We start from the raw sequence: 15,682 nt of genomic DNA on the forward strand, positions 1-15,682 counted from the left end.
TGTTCATGAAAGGCATCTTTCTGGTATAGGGCTGTGACTGGAACAGCCCTCCTGACCTGTTCAGGGAGGACATCTTGGACTGGGGCTGTGGCTATCACTGCCCCACTAACCTTACCATGGAGGTTTACCATTTTCAAATGGGTTTCTTGCTCTACCTCAGCCCAGGCTGAGATCTCTAAATCATTCCCCAGTAGGCAATCTACAGGCAAGTTTGGTGACACTGCCACTCTCTTGTGGCCAGTGACACCTCCCCAGCTGAGATTTACCACTGCTATGGGATGATCTCTCTGCACTCCATCAATGTTCACTACCTGGTATGTGGCACCAGGTATAAGTTGCCTTGAGGGGACTAGGCTCTCAGTCACCATGGTGATGCTAGCCCCTGTGTCTCTGTAGGCCTCAACTTTTGAACCATTGATGAGGGGCTCCTGTCTGTACCTGCCCAAAGTGTTGGGACAGGCTGTGAAGTTGGCAACCCCCATGCCAGTCTCACAGACAAGAGTATCTAAGTCAGGGGACCTGGTTAGGCCAGAGTCCCCAGGTACTCCCAAAGAAAATGCACCCAGATTCTTGGGGGCACTCCCACCACCTAGGGGATTACTACTAGTAGTAACAGGAGGCTGGGAAGCTTTATTTGGGGGTATGTTTTCCTTATTGTTGTTGGCCTTTGGGCAACTACTGTCACTTTTGTAATGGCCTACCTGTTTGCAGATATGACAATAAGGTTTCTTTTGGGTTTTGGGAGAAGTCTGGGGCCCACCCTTTTCAGAGAAGTTTTGGGGCCCTGATGTGGTTTGATCAGAAGATTTATTCCCACCCTTCTCTTGAGGCTTGGTTGATTCTTTCTTTTGGTTACCACCCTGGTTTTTAGGCCTAATCCTGGTTCTGACCCATTTGTCTGCCCTCTTACCCAATTCTTGTGGAGAGGTCAGATCAGAGTCTACCAGGTGCTGGTGTAATAACTGGTTCTGACAATTACTTAAGATTTGCTCTCCCATAATTAGATTGTACAATCCTTTAAAATCAGTAACCTTACTTCCCAGTAGCCAGCCTTCAAAAGCCTTAGTGGCACAGTCAACAAAGTCAGCCCAATCCTGAGACTGAGTTTTCTGGGTGTCTCTGAACATCAACCTGTACTGTTCAGTTGTTAAGCCAAACCCATCAACCAGTGCATTCTTCAGGACTTGGTAATTGTTAGCATCCTCAGCTCTAGTAGTGAGGAGCTTATCTCTACCTTTGCCTTCAAATGAGAGCCACAAGATAGCTGCCCACTGACTCTGGGGGACACACTGTACAGTGCAGGCCCTCTCCAAAGCAGTCATCCATTTGTGGATGCCATCCCATTGTTTAAAGGGGGGCACTATCTTACTCAGGTGTCTAGTGTCTAAACTCCTGTCCTTTTCTCTAGGTAAAATGCTGCCACCAGTGAGGTCTACTCCACTCAATTTCTGCTCTCTCGCAAAGGCAAGCCTCTCTTTGGCCAGGGCAAGTTCTTCCCTTTCAATCCTCAGATTGGTCTCCCTCATCTTTGCTTCATGCTCCCTCCTCTTAGGGGATGACATCCCTCTACGAGAAGAGGTCTGAAAGCCATTGGTTCGAATGGATCTGTTAGAGCCTCTGGATAGAGACCTAACTCGTCCATTCCCAATGTTAAGTCTGCCTGAGAGTGGCCCTGGGGGTCCCCCAAATCCATTCTCATGCCTACTTAAGTTGGTCCTGGTGAGTCTACTGACTTCTACCTGACCTTTGTCTGCCTCATCCCCTGACACTTCCTGAACCTCTTCCTCCTCATCACTACCAGTGCCATTGAGTTGGAGGTCAGGGTCCCCAAGGGTTCCCTCTAAGGGGGGCATATTCCCATCTGGATGAGAAGGATGTGTGTTGGCAGTCCTCCTGGCATCATAAGTCTCTAAGAGACCAATCAGAAAGGGAATGGTAGGGTTAGAACCCTGTTTTAGTTTCCTGGATGTACAGATTTGTCTCATCTCCTGGAAGCTAAGAGAAGCATATCGTGAAGTGACCTGTGGAGGGTCCACTGACACAAGGGGGGCTTCTGAGTTCCCTCCTTTGTCCGACATGCTTCTAGTGTGGTGTAAGTGTTGCACCTACCTACACTGTTTGTTTGCCTACTGATCCCTTGCTAAGAGTTGTAGTCTGGGTGTGTTAGACCCTGTTGAACTACAACAGCTGGTTCAGTAGAACTCAGAGTATTCTAAGCTAAGTTATATGTACCTGTGTACTTATGTGATCTTTCACAATGATATTCTTAGGATACGTGTGGTAAAACATCAGCAAACTCAAATCCCAACCGCTGCTCACCAATGTGAGAAGTTGGCCTGATATGTAGTGCTCACTATTTTAGTGATCACTGTGTATCATTCCAAACGACCATTATTGATGATTGGTTGTAAGTCAACCGTTAGACCAGCTATCCTAGTAGCATGGACAAGAGCAGTCTTTAGGCTAAACTCTAGAGGGCGTGTTAAGCCAACTGTTATACCATCACATATACCCCTTGAACACCAAGTGAAAGGACACCACACAAGTTGCTATGAAAATAAAGTATATTTATTTAGAACACAACAGCCCTGGACTCTTTATGAGCACAGGGCGCTAAGCACAATTCAAAGCTTTTAGGAAAATACGCAAAGTCGCACAATTTACACAAATGCACCGAGGGGCACGAAAAACCATATACTCTAAAAGTGGAATGCGAAATTACTAGAAGGTAAGTACTACTCTAATAGGCTTTAGGATCGCTAGGACTTGACTACTGAACCTTCAAATTACTAGCAGGTGGCCTAGGGAGATCGGGTGCAGAGTGTGCACTCTCACGCGGGATGCGGGACAAAGTCTATGGATGCTAGATTTCGTAAAGTTAGTGTTATCGGACGAATCCGACTAGGTAGAGCTGAAACGAAAAAGGATCTGGACCTTTGGATAGCAAAGCTATGCTGGAGCACCGAAATGCTGAGTTTACCTAGCCCAGGGGCTGCGGATGCCTAGGTCTGGACATTCGTCGGGAATCCTCGTTGCAGTCTATGAAGCCTGAAAGAAGAAGTTGCTGGCAGGCGACCAGTGAAGAGATTCGGAGGGATCCAAGCCTGGATCGAAGATGGAAGACACCTGTAAGCAGAGAGGACCAAGTTCTGAATCACTAGCCAGTGATTAGATGGGCACCAGGATGGCACCGGATGGAGTCACCTCGACCAGGTGAGTGGGCGACGCTGGGCTCTGCAGTCTCACGGACCAGGAGGCGTTGTCGGCGACCAGGATGGAGGTGCGAGCTGTCTCACGATGGTATCTGCTGTCGACGTCGCTGGACCCAGGATTGGGGCAACAAGTCTTGGCAAATGCAAGCCCACGCAGTGGACTTAAAATAGCGTCTGGAGTGGACCAGGAGGGTCCAGGATGCTCCTCTGTTGGGAGGGGAGCAAGGGCCAGTCTTGAGCAACCAGACCAGCGGTGTTGTCGTCGTGGAGCGTCGTCAAGAGGGCCACAAGCCAGCAGGCAAGTAGCCGGACAACGCGGTGAGCAGCAAAGAGCAGTAGGGCCCCACGCAGATCTGGTGGATGCTGGGGGGCTGGACTTCGGTGCTGGAGCTGCTCAGGGTTAGGGCTTCTCGAACCCCAAAGAACTCACTCGAGGGTCCCTCGGCGGTCGTGCTGGATAAGCGTCGTGCAGTTCTGAAGATGGCCGGTCCCTCGAGGTCTCGTCACACCCACGGATCTCAGCTGAGCTGACGATGTAGGTAGAGGTCAGAGGTGCCAGGGAAGCCGGGTCTCGTCGTGCTGGTCAGTCGGATTCCGGAGGAAGGACGTGCAGCAAACCGCAGTGTTCTTAGATGGTGCCTGCGGGTGCAGGGTGACTACTCCTTAGTCACAAGGGAGAAATCTTGAGAAGAAGTCTTGAGTTCCTTTCGTAGAAAGTAGTTTCAGGATTCAAAGATGATCTGCGAGGGGAGGAGCCAAGATGGCGACCGGAGCAGACCTGTAGGCTCCCGGCTCCGCCAGCCTTTGTCCGCCGCACCGATATCCTGGCATATATCCTGGTGTAACTTGACGACGGATTGTGTGCGACGCGGCGCTGATCTCGGCGGTGTTTTCCCGGACTCTCGACCTGCCCGGCGGCCGGAGATAGCCGCGGAACAGTTTGCAGCCCTGGACCCCGCCTGCACGGTCTCTTTCTGCCGTGCCCCGGAGAACTGCTGGCGGCCGGAACACTCGATCGGCGCTGAAGTCCAGAGCACCGGTGGGATCCTCGCGAGGCACTGCCCATGCTACGCCACCTGAAGCGACTCGAAGCAGGCGTTGAGAAGTGAGCGCTTGCTGCGCCGGGCACCCCTTTGGAGCGGATCCCCCTTTTTGGGCGCAGATGGTATGGGGAGAGGGTCGCTCGGCCATGTTTGCCTGGCTATGTTTGCCTGACTCCATGTCTCTCTACCTGGGTCTGCCGCGGGGCGTCTATCCTGCAGTGTGTGCCTCACTGACACTGTATTTAGTGCTCCTGAAGCGCTGAATGGACACTCGCTTGTGCTACACCTATCCTGGCGATTACCCCGGAATTTTGGCATAATGGCTTTGCTTGGTGCTTTGTGTGGTGGGGGAGAGCGCTCGCTCCCGCCAGTGGCCTGTGCTGCCCCGCCTGAGGTGGGGCCCGAGTTTCAAGTAATTTCCCAGGAAAGTGAGAGGCAGGGGCTACAGCCCACACTTTCTCTTGAAACCATCCTGTCCGCCTTGTGCGACTTCCGTGCGGATATGCACCACGGTTACAGAATACTGGGAGACAAACTGGACGACATGGCGTCTGCGCTGCGGCGGGGATGTAACGCACAGATCTCGCAAAGCTTCCACTCGCCTCCGCCTGCACTTCATGGGGATACAGTGCCTCCTCCTGCCTGTTGGACAGATGTGCCCGCTCCCGACCTTTTTGGCGCCCGAGACTGCCCGCCTGACAACTCCGCCCGAGATACTTTGTTTCCTCTTCCGATGGGGAGTGCTACATTGTTGGATCTATCATCGCGTGTGTCTTGGGTCCTATCCACGACATGGCTGGCTCTATCGACGGCACCTGGGTCGAGTTCTTTGACTTTGCAGCTAAACAACTCATACACTCCTGATGTCTCTGTGGAACTCCCTGCTACAGTCGACGGATTTACTGGTGACTCTCGACGGCCATTTTGTGTTACTAAGTCACTTTCATTCTTTCTGTCGCCATATTGTCTCTTTGTTCTACAGTGGGTGGGCCTCTCTCGGGGAGCGTATTTGGGAGTGTGTCCACGTTCGGGCCAGGGCTAGGCTGCTTTCCTTATTATCGGCTTCTTGGCTGGTTGAACCGGGATTGGGACTGTTTTTTGTGTCCAGATTACTCAAACGCTGCAAATTGACATTTCACTCCTGTATCTGCCTTATTGCTTGCTGGTTACTTTGATCTTGGGGTGGAAGATGTACTTGTGGCTGGTGGGGACCGGGACTGCCTAGAATTGATCCTCCTCCTGTTCTATTTGTCTTTGAGAGGCGATGATTAGGGTGTCCTTTTCTCCCTCTCTATATTGGATGTTATACCTTTTTTCTTTTTCTTCTTCCTTTCTTTTCTTTCTTGCTATATTTCGGGTTTATTGGGCGACAGACACACTGCTGGGGGGGGGGGGGCAGGCCGTAGCCTCTGCATGCGTGTAGGGTGGGGGGTTAGTAGTTAGTTTCTAGTTATAATTTCTATGGTGCCTTATTTTATTCCTATTTTTGATTTTCCCTTTTTGGTCTGGGTCCATGTCTAGGTTACTAGGGGTTGGGTGGCGGCGGGCATTGGGTGGGGCGTTAGGAGGGTCATCTAGCTGGATATACAAATTGCTGCCATGCTGCCCGGGTGGGACTTGACGGTTGGGTCGCTTTCCTGCGTATTGACTTGTAGCTAATGTCGTGCCCCTCCCACATGGATTCTTCCTTTTTGCTATTTCTTCTCTTCTGATTCAGAACAGTACGATTTGATTCAATATTCGCATAAAAAACTTTAAAATTAACCTTCACTGGTTCTGGGACACGGTATTACAGCAATTATTGTGTAACTCTTCAATGCTGGGCTAGGATGATGGGGTAACACTGTGTCGCCGTATTGCTTGCATTGATGCTTTAAAAGTTTTGTGGCCGGCCAGATGGTTGTAGGCCCGTATTTGTCCTTTTCTGATGCGCAATAAAGGTTTTCAAAAATTAAAAAAAAAAAAAAAGATGATCTGCTTTGGAAGGGGGCCCGCTCCTATCTTTATACTAGGAAAAGGGTCTGGCACGCGACTAGGTCCTGCCCATGGGTGGGACCAGGAAGGGGGGTGGTTACACCCCTCTCCCATGCCGGACTTTCCCCAGCTCAGGGGCTGGTGTGCCCCTGGAACTGGTTCTAGCCGGCAGATGCATAGTGAGCACCGGGGTGACACTTGCAGTCACCTTCCTCTAAAGCCCTGCCTACCCAGGATACACGAACCCTGTCTGGGATGGTGCTAGCACCGCCCCTGACAGGAAACCCTTTGTCCAAGCCTCCCTCGCTGGAAGGACTCCCAGCAGCAGGAGGTCAGACTTGTGTCTGTGGTGGCAGCATCCATTTTGTGATGCTGAGGCTCGAGTTAACTTTAACCGGGGTTCACAGTTACATACATGTCGTGTCCCTCTAGAAGGGTGGAATGCTAACCCCGTCGCCAGAATTGGCGAGGGGTTAGTATTCCAATTCGTATGACACCTTACTCGACATGTTTTGATAAAGCGATACCAGAGTTGGCATATAACCGCGAGGATTATAATGCACTTAAGAGTATATGGTATGCGTTATCATGGAACAGCTATTAGGACTTGGTTCCGCAAGCTGCAAACGGGCTCAGCTCATGCCAGAGCACCATCTCACACGATTCCAAGCACTCTGCCTTCAGGATTGTCAAGGCCTGCCATAGGAGTGACTGATAGGAATCTGTGTGTCCATTGTAGGGTTAGATATAGGTATACTATATCTAAAGCAAGGGGTGATTACACCACCTTGCCCCAGCTGTCGTGCAGCCAGTTGTGTCAGATTTAGATGGCCAGCCAGGGGTGGCATAATACATGCTGCAGCCCCTGGTAGGTACACCTATGCCCTGAGTTACAGGGTCTGATAAGGTGGTCCAGTACCAATTAGATATGTACCTAGGGTACATGAAATCCATTTTAGAAAGAGAGCAGTAGGTTTGGGGTCCTGATTGGAAGGTTCCCAGGCCAACTATGTCAAAATCCAGCTAAAACACAGGGCAAAAAGTTGGGGGCAACCATAGTCAGGATCTACCTTCCTACACTACACATGACCACCGCCATCAACCAGCTGTGTGCAAAAATGGAAACCATCGAGCACACAAGGCGCAGGGATGCACGTGTGCACAACAGGGCTATGAACCGGCTGGCCATGGCAACTTCCCAGCTATGCCGTAGAGGCTTGAACTACAGGAGAGCCTCACGCAAAACACCGCGGAGGTAACCAGGGGCATGGCCAGGATCACCAGTGCCCTGGAGGCCATGATCATCTCTCATACTGCTGTCAATCCTGCCCTGGACGTGGCTGAGGCAGACGACAGCAGTAGCCGCAGCAGCCTGGCTAGCGCTGTTGTAGAGCCACGCAGGAGCACCAGGCGCTCAGCAGAGCCTGCAGGCCATGCTGAAGGGAGTGAGCAACATCCCAGTGGCTCTGGGAAGCGCGGCCGAAAATGACATTGACAGTGTGGGTGAGGCAACCCGAGACATTACCAGTCCCCACCTTTAAATAATTAATTTTTTTGTTGCACATCAGTGCATGAACGTCGTTTTTCACATTCACAACCTGTCTGTGTATCTTTACTCACTCAGAAATAGTTGTCTGTAATCTCCTGACGTCTGTATCTGCCATCACTTGGTGTTGACACTCCAGCAGGTTGGGTTACTGGCACAGCAATGTCGTCGTCGTGATCCTCGTAGTCTGACAACTCCACCTCAGTGCCCTTCTTCACTGCAAGGTTGTGCAACATGGCACAGGCAGCAATGATCTTACAGCAGGTGATGGGGGTATACTGCCTTGCACCTCCACTCTTGTGCAAGCATCGGAATCTGCTTTTCCATATGCCAAAGGTCCGTTCCACTACATTCCTTGTGCTTTTGTGGGCCCGGTTATATCTCCTCTGGCTGGGTGTTGAGGGCTTGAGGTAGGGGGTGAGTATGAATGAGCGGAGGGCATATGCACTGTCTCCTAGAAGGAAAAGGGGTAACATTACTCACATGCATACATGTACTTCACACTGCTATTGTTATTATGGGGGTCTGACACTGTGTCTCACCTAGGAGGTATCCTTCACCAAATTCCCCTGCAGTCAGCCGTGCATTGATGCCGCTGTTTTGAAATATGTAGGAGTCGTGGGTACTCCCAGGGAATTTTGCCACAAGGTCAGTGATGGCGCACTTTGCATTGCAAATCACCTGCACATTGATGGTGTGCGTTGACTTCCGATTCCGGTATATGTATTTTTTGTCAGCAGGGGGGCAAATGGGAATGTGCGTGCCATCAATGCAGCAAATGATATGGGGGAATCATGCCATCTGGTAGAAGTCTGCTTTTGTTTGTACCAGTTCCGCATGAGTTGCAGGAAAAGAAATGTATTGGTCCATCCTCTGTAACATGGCGTCAAGGAATTTGTGGAAAAACCTTGACAGGCTGCTCTGGGTCACCCCACCTACCGCAGCAACCACACTCTGATAGCTGCCAGATGCAAGCAGGTGTAGGCTGCATAGCACCTGCACGTGCGGTGGGATAGCGTGTGCCCTTGGGGTGGTGTGCTCCAACAGTGGTTGGAGGACCCTGATGAGGTCCAAAATGGTGTCTGGCTCCAGCTTGTACCTCTGGAGGATCTCTGCCTCTGTGAGCATGAACAGGGTGATCCTCTGTCTGTAGACCTGCTCCTCTCTCTGCCATTCCCTCTCTCCTTCCTGCTGTAGCTGTAGCCGTCTTGCAATGACATAAAATGCCGCCATAGTGCAAGTTGAATTGCATTTTGGGTCCTTTTTTATGGGTTGCAGTTGGTTACCACCTGATTCCAATCCATGGTAAATACCAACTCTTAAATACCGAATTTGAGGCTAATTCGGTATTTCTGTGCTTACCTACATCTCAATTATCGATTTTACCACTTCTTATTTTCTGATTCGGTATTTTACCAATTCGGTAACTCTTCCGATTCTGTAAATATACCGAATCAGTATATTTACCGATTCGGTGTATTACCGATTTGGTAAATTTACCGATTCTGTATTTTTTCCAATTCGGTATTTTACCGATTCGGTAACTTTACCGATTCAGTAAATTTACCGAATCGGACGGAATTCGGACCCCTACATCCCGATGGCTCAGTACCGGACGGTAACGGCCGAGAATCGGTATTTTCGGCCGTTACCGACCGGTATTGGGGCACCTACATCTGGCCCACATTTCTTAGCTCTTTGTCACCTATGGGAGCCAATTATTTGGAAGCAACATGAGTTCTATTTCGTCGCTTCAGTCACACATACAGTAAATTATGTGACATCAAAGGATACAACTGCTTTCACTTCTAAGAAATCTCATTTTACTTCACTTCTTTCTCTTCCTGCTTTGGGTGTTGTTTCTCAAGTTTTTCTGGCGTAAGATTTTAGTTTACTTGCACAGTTTCCTTTTTTCCTAATTCACGACATAATTAGGAAATATGAAGTGTATTTGAATTTGTGCACCAACTGCTGTATTCTAAGCTTTACTTCTTACAGCCTTGAGAAAGTCACGGTTGTGACGAAACGCGCGTTGTCTGTTTCTGTGTCATCAAGTCAAAGAACTGACACCTCAACTACACCTTAAGGAACTGTAAAACTTGTGGCAAATACCAAAAGTAGTACATTTAGGATTTTATCCCAGTTTATTTCTGTGAATCGGCCCGTGATGATTAAGAGAATAAATCACATTCATTTGAATTGGTCATGGTGCAGTCTGAATAATTATCTTATCATGCAAAATGTATTTCCAATGTGACCATTTTTTAATGTACCTTCTGAAGCACATAGCACAAGAAAAATCCACCCGGTCTGGTTTTAACAATCCTAGGTATCCAGATCAATCTGTAGGACCTTGGGTATAGATGCATCAACAATGCCATTTGCGATTCCTTATTAGCGAAAAATAAGGATTCGCTAATAAGGAATAGCAAAAATATGCATGTAGAAATCCCAAAAGAAATAGCAATTTCTAAACATTTCTTAATTGCGACTCGCAAATTGCGAGTCGCAATTAAGGAATACCACCCTATTCATTCCTATGGGCCTAGAGGCCCATAGGAATGAATGGGAAGACATTCTCAATTTGCGATTCTCAATTAGAGAATCGCAAATTGAGAATGCAATTTCAAGGGTGTCAAAAGGATACCCTGTTGCATCCCTGAAATCTGCATATGAGAGCATCTTGCACACACACATGCCCCAAGGGCATGTGTGTGTGTAAAATGGAACTTTAGTGCATTTTTCAAAGTTTTTGCGATTTACCATGAAGTTCAACTTCATGATAATTTGCTCCCCCAATTAGCGAAATCGCAATTTTTTTTACTTTGATGCATTGCATTTAAGGAATCTCAATTTGAGATTCCTTAAATTCAATCGAAATTTAAGTAATCGCAGTTTTGCGATTTCTTAAATTGCGATTTTTGCATTTGGGATGATGCATCCCAAATGCAAAAATAATGGTCGCAAAGGGGCAGATTTTGAGAATCTGCCACTTTGCAACCGGTTTTTCCTTTGAAGCATCTAAACCTTAGACTGTTATAGGTGTATTGATTTAATTAGGTGCTTCAAAACAAAACAAAGTGTATTACATTGAATATGCTTTCCAGTATGCAACCAGTGGAGATCTGCGAAAGATGGCTGATCAGGTAGATGTAAACAAATCAATATGGCTGGCAAATAAACTTTAACTGTTGCCAAAGCAAGGACTTGCTGGGATAGAGATAGTAAAAAAGTAGCACATTAGATAATTGGCCCTGTAAAGGCTAAATATGTTTGGAAGAACACTAAACAACAAATTTCGCCCAGCATCCCACATTGGTGGTTGTAGTAGAGAGGCGCCTGGCTGCCAAAATAACATTTAATACTTCGGGCGTTGATGAAAGGCTATCAACTGTCGCGGCTCAAACTCCAAGTATGGAGTTGTAAGTTGTGTAGATGCAGGTGAAGGACCCTGCCCTACTACTGTGAAAGAAGGTCCCCTCAAAGAGGCAACCAGCTCAGACGATAGATGCTCATGGCTAGAAGTTCCCGGTAACACACTCTCCTGGCCGAATTCAGAGCTGAGGAGGCACAACGCTACGCCGCCACCGAGCGCTGTGACACGACCCAGGAGCTCCCTTGCTGGGAGAACGCCGCCACCGAGCCAGGAGTCACTCACCTGACAGCTCCCTTGCCGGGAGAACGCCGCCACCGGAGCCAAGAGTCAAAGCCTGGGGTAATCGCGCCGCCGCTCCGGGACTACAGTTCCCGGCAGGCAACGCGGCGGCGCGCAACAGTGACGTCGCGCCAGGAGGCGCTTCTTAACTGGGACAGAGCCGGCGGAGCGGGGGAGAGCTGAGGAGGCACAACGCTACGCCGCCACCGAGCGCTGTGACACGACCCAGGAGCTCCCTTGCTGGGAGAACGCCGCCACCGAGCCAGGAGTCACTCACCTGACAGCTCCCTTGCCGGGAGAACGCCGCCACCGGAGCCAAGAGTCAAAGCCTGGGGTAATCGCGCCGCCGCTCCGGGACTACAGTTCCCGGCAGGCAACGCGGCGGCGCGCAACAGTGACGTCGCGCCAGGAGGCGCTTCTTAACTGGGACAGAGCCGGCGGAGCGGGGGAGAGCTGAGGAGGCACAACGCTACGCCGCCACCGAGCGCTGTGACACGACCCAGGAGCTCCCTTGCTGGGAGAACGCCGCCACCGAGCCAGGAGTCACTCACCTGACAGCTCCCTTGCCGGGAGAACGCCGCCACCGGAGCCAAGAGTCAAAGCCTGGGGTAATCGCGCCGCCGCTCCGGGACTACAGTTCCCGGCAGGCAACGCGGCGGCGCGCAACAGTGACGTCGCGCCAGGAGGCGCTTCTTAACTGGGACAGAGCCGGCGGAGCGGGGGAGAGCTGAGGAGGCACAACGCTACGCCGCCACCGAGCGCTGTGACACGACCCAGGAGCTCCCTTGCTGGGAGAACGCCGCCACCGAGCCAGGAGTCACTCACCTGACAGCTCCCTTGCCGGGAGAACGCCGCCACCGGAGCCAAGAGTCAAAGCCTGGGGTAATCGCGCCTCCGCTCCGGGACTACAGTTCCCGGCAGGCAACGCGGCGGCGCGCAACAGTGACGTCGCGCCAGGAGGCGCTTCTTAACTGGGACAGAGCCAGCTACGCGGGACGCGAGCGGGACGCCCGGGGCGAAGCCCGGGCAAAGGGCGGGCCCTCTTAGGCCCTCAGAGGCCCGAGGAGCCTGGCCTGGGCCAGACACCCTGCCAGTTTGCAAATAGCCAAAGGACATCGAGACTGCAAAACTGTAAGTTGGCTAAAAACTCGCTGCCATATACTAGTGTGAGTCCCTGAGTTCTTGCTTAAGTTTATTTATTCCTCCTGTTCTGGTGGTTATTAGTTGGGTTTTGCCATGAATCACCCAGAGACCAGAAGCATGGCAGCCGCTGGGGTAAAGAAATTAACAGGTACCCTAGATGACTTCATAGTTCGCACACATGCTCTCATAGATGAAGGGATCATACTGATGGACAGAAGGGTGTCCCAAGATTTAGCCATGGCAAAACGTTCATCTCTGGGCCATATTGCTCAAGCTTGCACACCCAATAATGCTTCCGCTCCAAAAACACTTGCAATGGTACATAAGGGTCAGGGTTCCGACTTACCAGCCTCGCAGGAAGGTCTGGAAGCGACTCCAAATCTTTCGTTGTTGCTGGAAAATGCCTCAGTGGTAATTGAAAATGAAACTTCAGCTAGTACCCTGATTGAAAGGGGGAGGAAAGAGGGGGCAATCCCTAAACAAAAGTGTACTAAACAAAAGTCCAATAAAACGACTACTCGAAAAGGGAAAAAACCCCAGTTTAGTAAAACCCATGACCCAATTCAGCTGGACCCAACACAGTCTAATGTAAGCACTAATCTAGATGCACATGCCAATATTAATGATACCGCAGGGGGGCCCCGGGTAAGCACGGGCATAACATTAAGCCTACCAGACGAAACCATTTTGGATAGTAGTCTGGAGGGAATCCTGGAACTAAGTGGGGTAGTTGACAATCAACCGGGAGGGGGAGAGGATAGTAGTAGCCTAAGTATGGCTAACAATAACATCTTTGCTATGCTAAAAATTCTATTAGAACCTATTGAGGTTAGGCTACGATGTCTGGAAACAATATTGACTAACATCCATAAAGACATCAGTGCCCCTAGCTTCAATGTGAACAGTAAAGTTCCTCCAAAAAAACTACTACGAATAGACCTCCCACAGCTGCAAAAAATAATGTTACTATCAATCCACCATCAAACCCCACCACCATTCCACCTCCAAAACCCACCAATAATTCACTTCCAAAACCGATACCAACACCTAAAAATTTAACTACTACTGATAAAGCAGCACCACCTACACAAACTCCCAAGGACAAAGCTAACCTAGAAAAAAGGGAGTCACGTAGAAACATACATCTACCTCCAGAAGCCTCTCCATACGTGGTGGTCCTTACTGGAGTCCCACAACCTGATAATAAATCTTATGAAAATAATGGGGGTCTTATAAATAAAACAATACACTGGCTAAACGATAATTACCCCTTGCCACCAGCCCTTAAAAGTAACATTCTCATGGTGGAAAGGGCTCCGTGGGTGGGGTATAATAATAACAACAAAAAAAGGTCACACGGTGATTGCGTGGTGATAACATTCGAGAATCCCCGCACTGCAGAATTTATTTCATCGAGGCCCCCAAGAAATTATGGTCAGTCTATTGTGGCTAGGCCTTTATCCTTCTTTTATCCGGAGGGTGAACAACCGGATAATAGGTGGAGCTGGACCAGGGACAAACGACATAATGGTGGTAACATTGGTCAGGTTTTTGATAATAATTATCACAACACACAGTGGAATGGGAGGTTTGAAGATGGTTGGAACACTGTGAAGCACAAAGGGAGGCCCCCTTACTTTCATCCTCAAGGCTATGACCTAGGGCACCCAGGCATTCCGCATTTCCCTTCGTTCTTCCCCTGTTATAACCGGTATGATTGTTTGGAAAGTGTGGACTGACTCCCCGAGATCAAGGAAGATGTCTTGTTGCCTAACAACTCTTTGGGCTTGGGTTTGATAAGCTGTCCAGGGCCTGATGAAACCTTAGTAACCCAGGGGGGGGACCAGTCTATACAAGGGAGTCAGGTCAGTAGACCAGGAGACAGTATAGATACCTCAACTGTAGGAAAAGATTATTGTAAGGTGCTTTTTTGGAATGTGGCCGGGCTAAAACAAAAGATTACTAACCCAACCTGGGATGAGGCCATTACTGATGTGGGAATACTAGCCCTCCAAGAAACTTGGGCTACCACCCCAATACATCTTAATGGCTATAAAACATACTTTACCCCGGCGGTGGGGGGAACTTTTGGGAGACCCAAGGGGGGGTTGATTGTATACATATCCAATTTGCTAGTATACGATAATATTTCGTTCTCCCCTGGATCCAGTTATTATCAAAAAATTGTAATTTATACAAGGAAGGGTCCAAAGATGGTTCTTTTTAATTTTTACAATAATTGTTCAGATGGCATGATTAAGGATGTACTTGACACATTAACTATAGAAATGCAAAATGAACTTGATAAGAGCAAGAGGGCTGAAGTTATGCTTTTATGGGGAGGTGATTTTAATTGTACTCTCTGCAAAAAGGGCCAAAAGGGCATTTGTGGTTTAATGCTGGAACAAGATGTCAACTTAACCCATTTTGAACACACCCGATTAGGTGACTCATTAAATGAGATAATTTTTAACTTTAACTTTGGGTTTTCAAATGAGGTAGCACATCATACAATGCCATTTGTACCAACATTTGTTGGTCGGGGTGCCTCATCTATAATTGATTTTAATTTGTGTACGATAAGCTCTGCGAGCAGACTGATCAAAGCAAATATCATGGATTTACCATTGAGTGATCACCTGCCACAGGTACTAAAACTGGATAATCTATTTGCTGCAACTGATACTAGAGAGGATCCGGACCAAAGGGTCCAGGATGTGAGGTTGGGTGCTCAAAATGGTTACAACCTTAAATGGAGCAGACTGGTCCCGGATGACTTCCTGTATAAAATACTGAGTAAATGCATGAATAGTTTCTCGATCTGTTTAGATGAGTATGCTGAGCATTGTGATATAATAACCCATTTTAATGTTATCTCTAGTACTATTAAGGAAGCCTTGTGGGTTGAAAGGAAAAATTCCTTAAAGTCCAACAGGAAATGGTTCGATAGGAATTGCACTAGAGCCTTAACAAAACTTAGACTTGCAATCCACAAAAGACCACGGGATGCAATCCTAATTAGAAATGCTAGGAAGGTCTATAACTTTGCACTGAAGGATAGAAAGGCCTTGATAAAAAGGGAGGCTTGGGACAATCTATGCGCTGCCTC

General features: G+C 48.9%; 1 protein-coding gene across 1 annotated transcript in view; it reads right to left on the bottom strand.

The window, feature by feature from the left end:
- LOC147703652 (uncharacterized) overlaps positions 1-15,682 on the bottom strand; it is a 1,900,603-nt gene that overhangs the window by 693,919 nt on the left and 1,191,002 nt on the right. Inside the window, exon 13 of the mRNA XM_086929537.1 lies at positions 2,043-2,062. Within this exon, the coding sequence (XP_086785663.1) occupies positions 2,043-2,062 (20 nt within the window). The remainder of the gene's footprint in view (positions 1-2,042; positions 2,063-15,682) is intronic.

Source organism: Lissotriton vulgaris, chromosome 7 (genome assembly GCF_964263255.1).
Source record: "Lissotriton vulgaris chromosome 7, aLisVul1.2, whole genome shotgun sequence".
In the NCBI taxonomy this organism is placed as follows: domain Eukaryota; kingdom Metazoa; phylum Chordata; class Amphibia; order Caudata; family Salamandridae; genus Lissotriton; species Lissotriton vulgaris.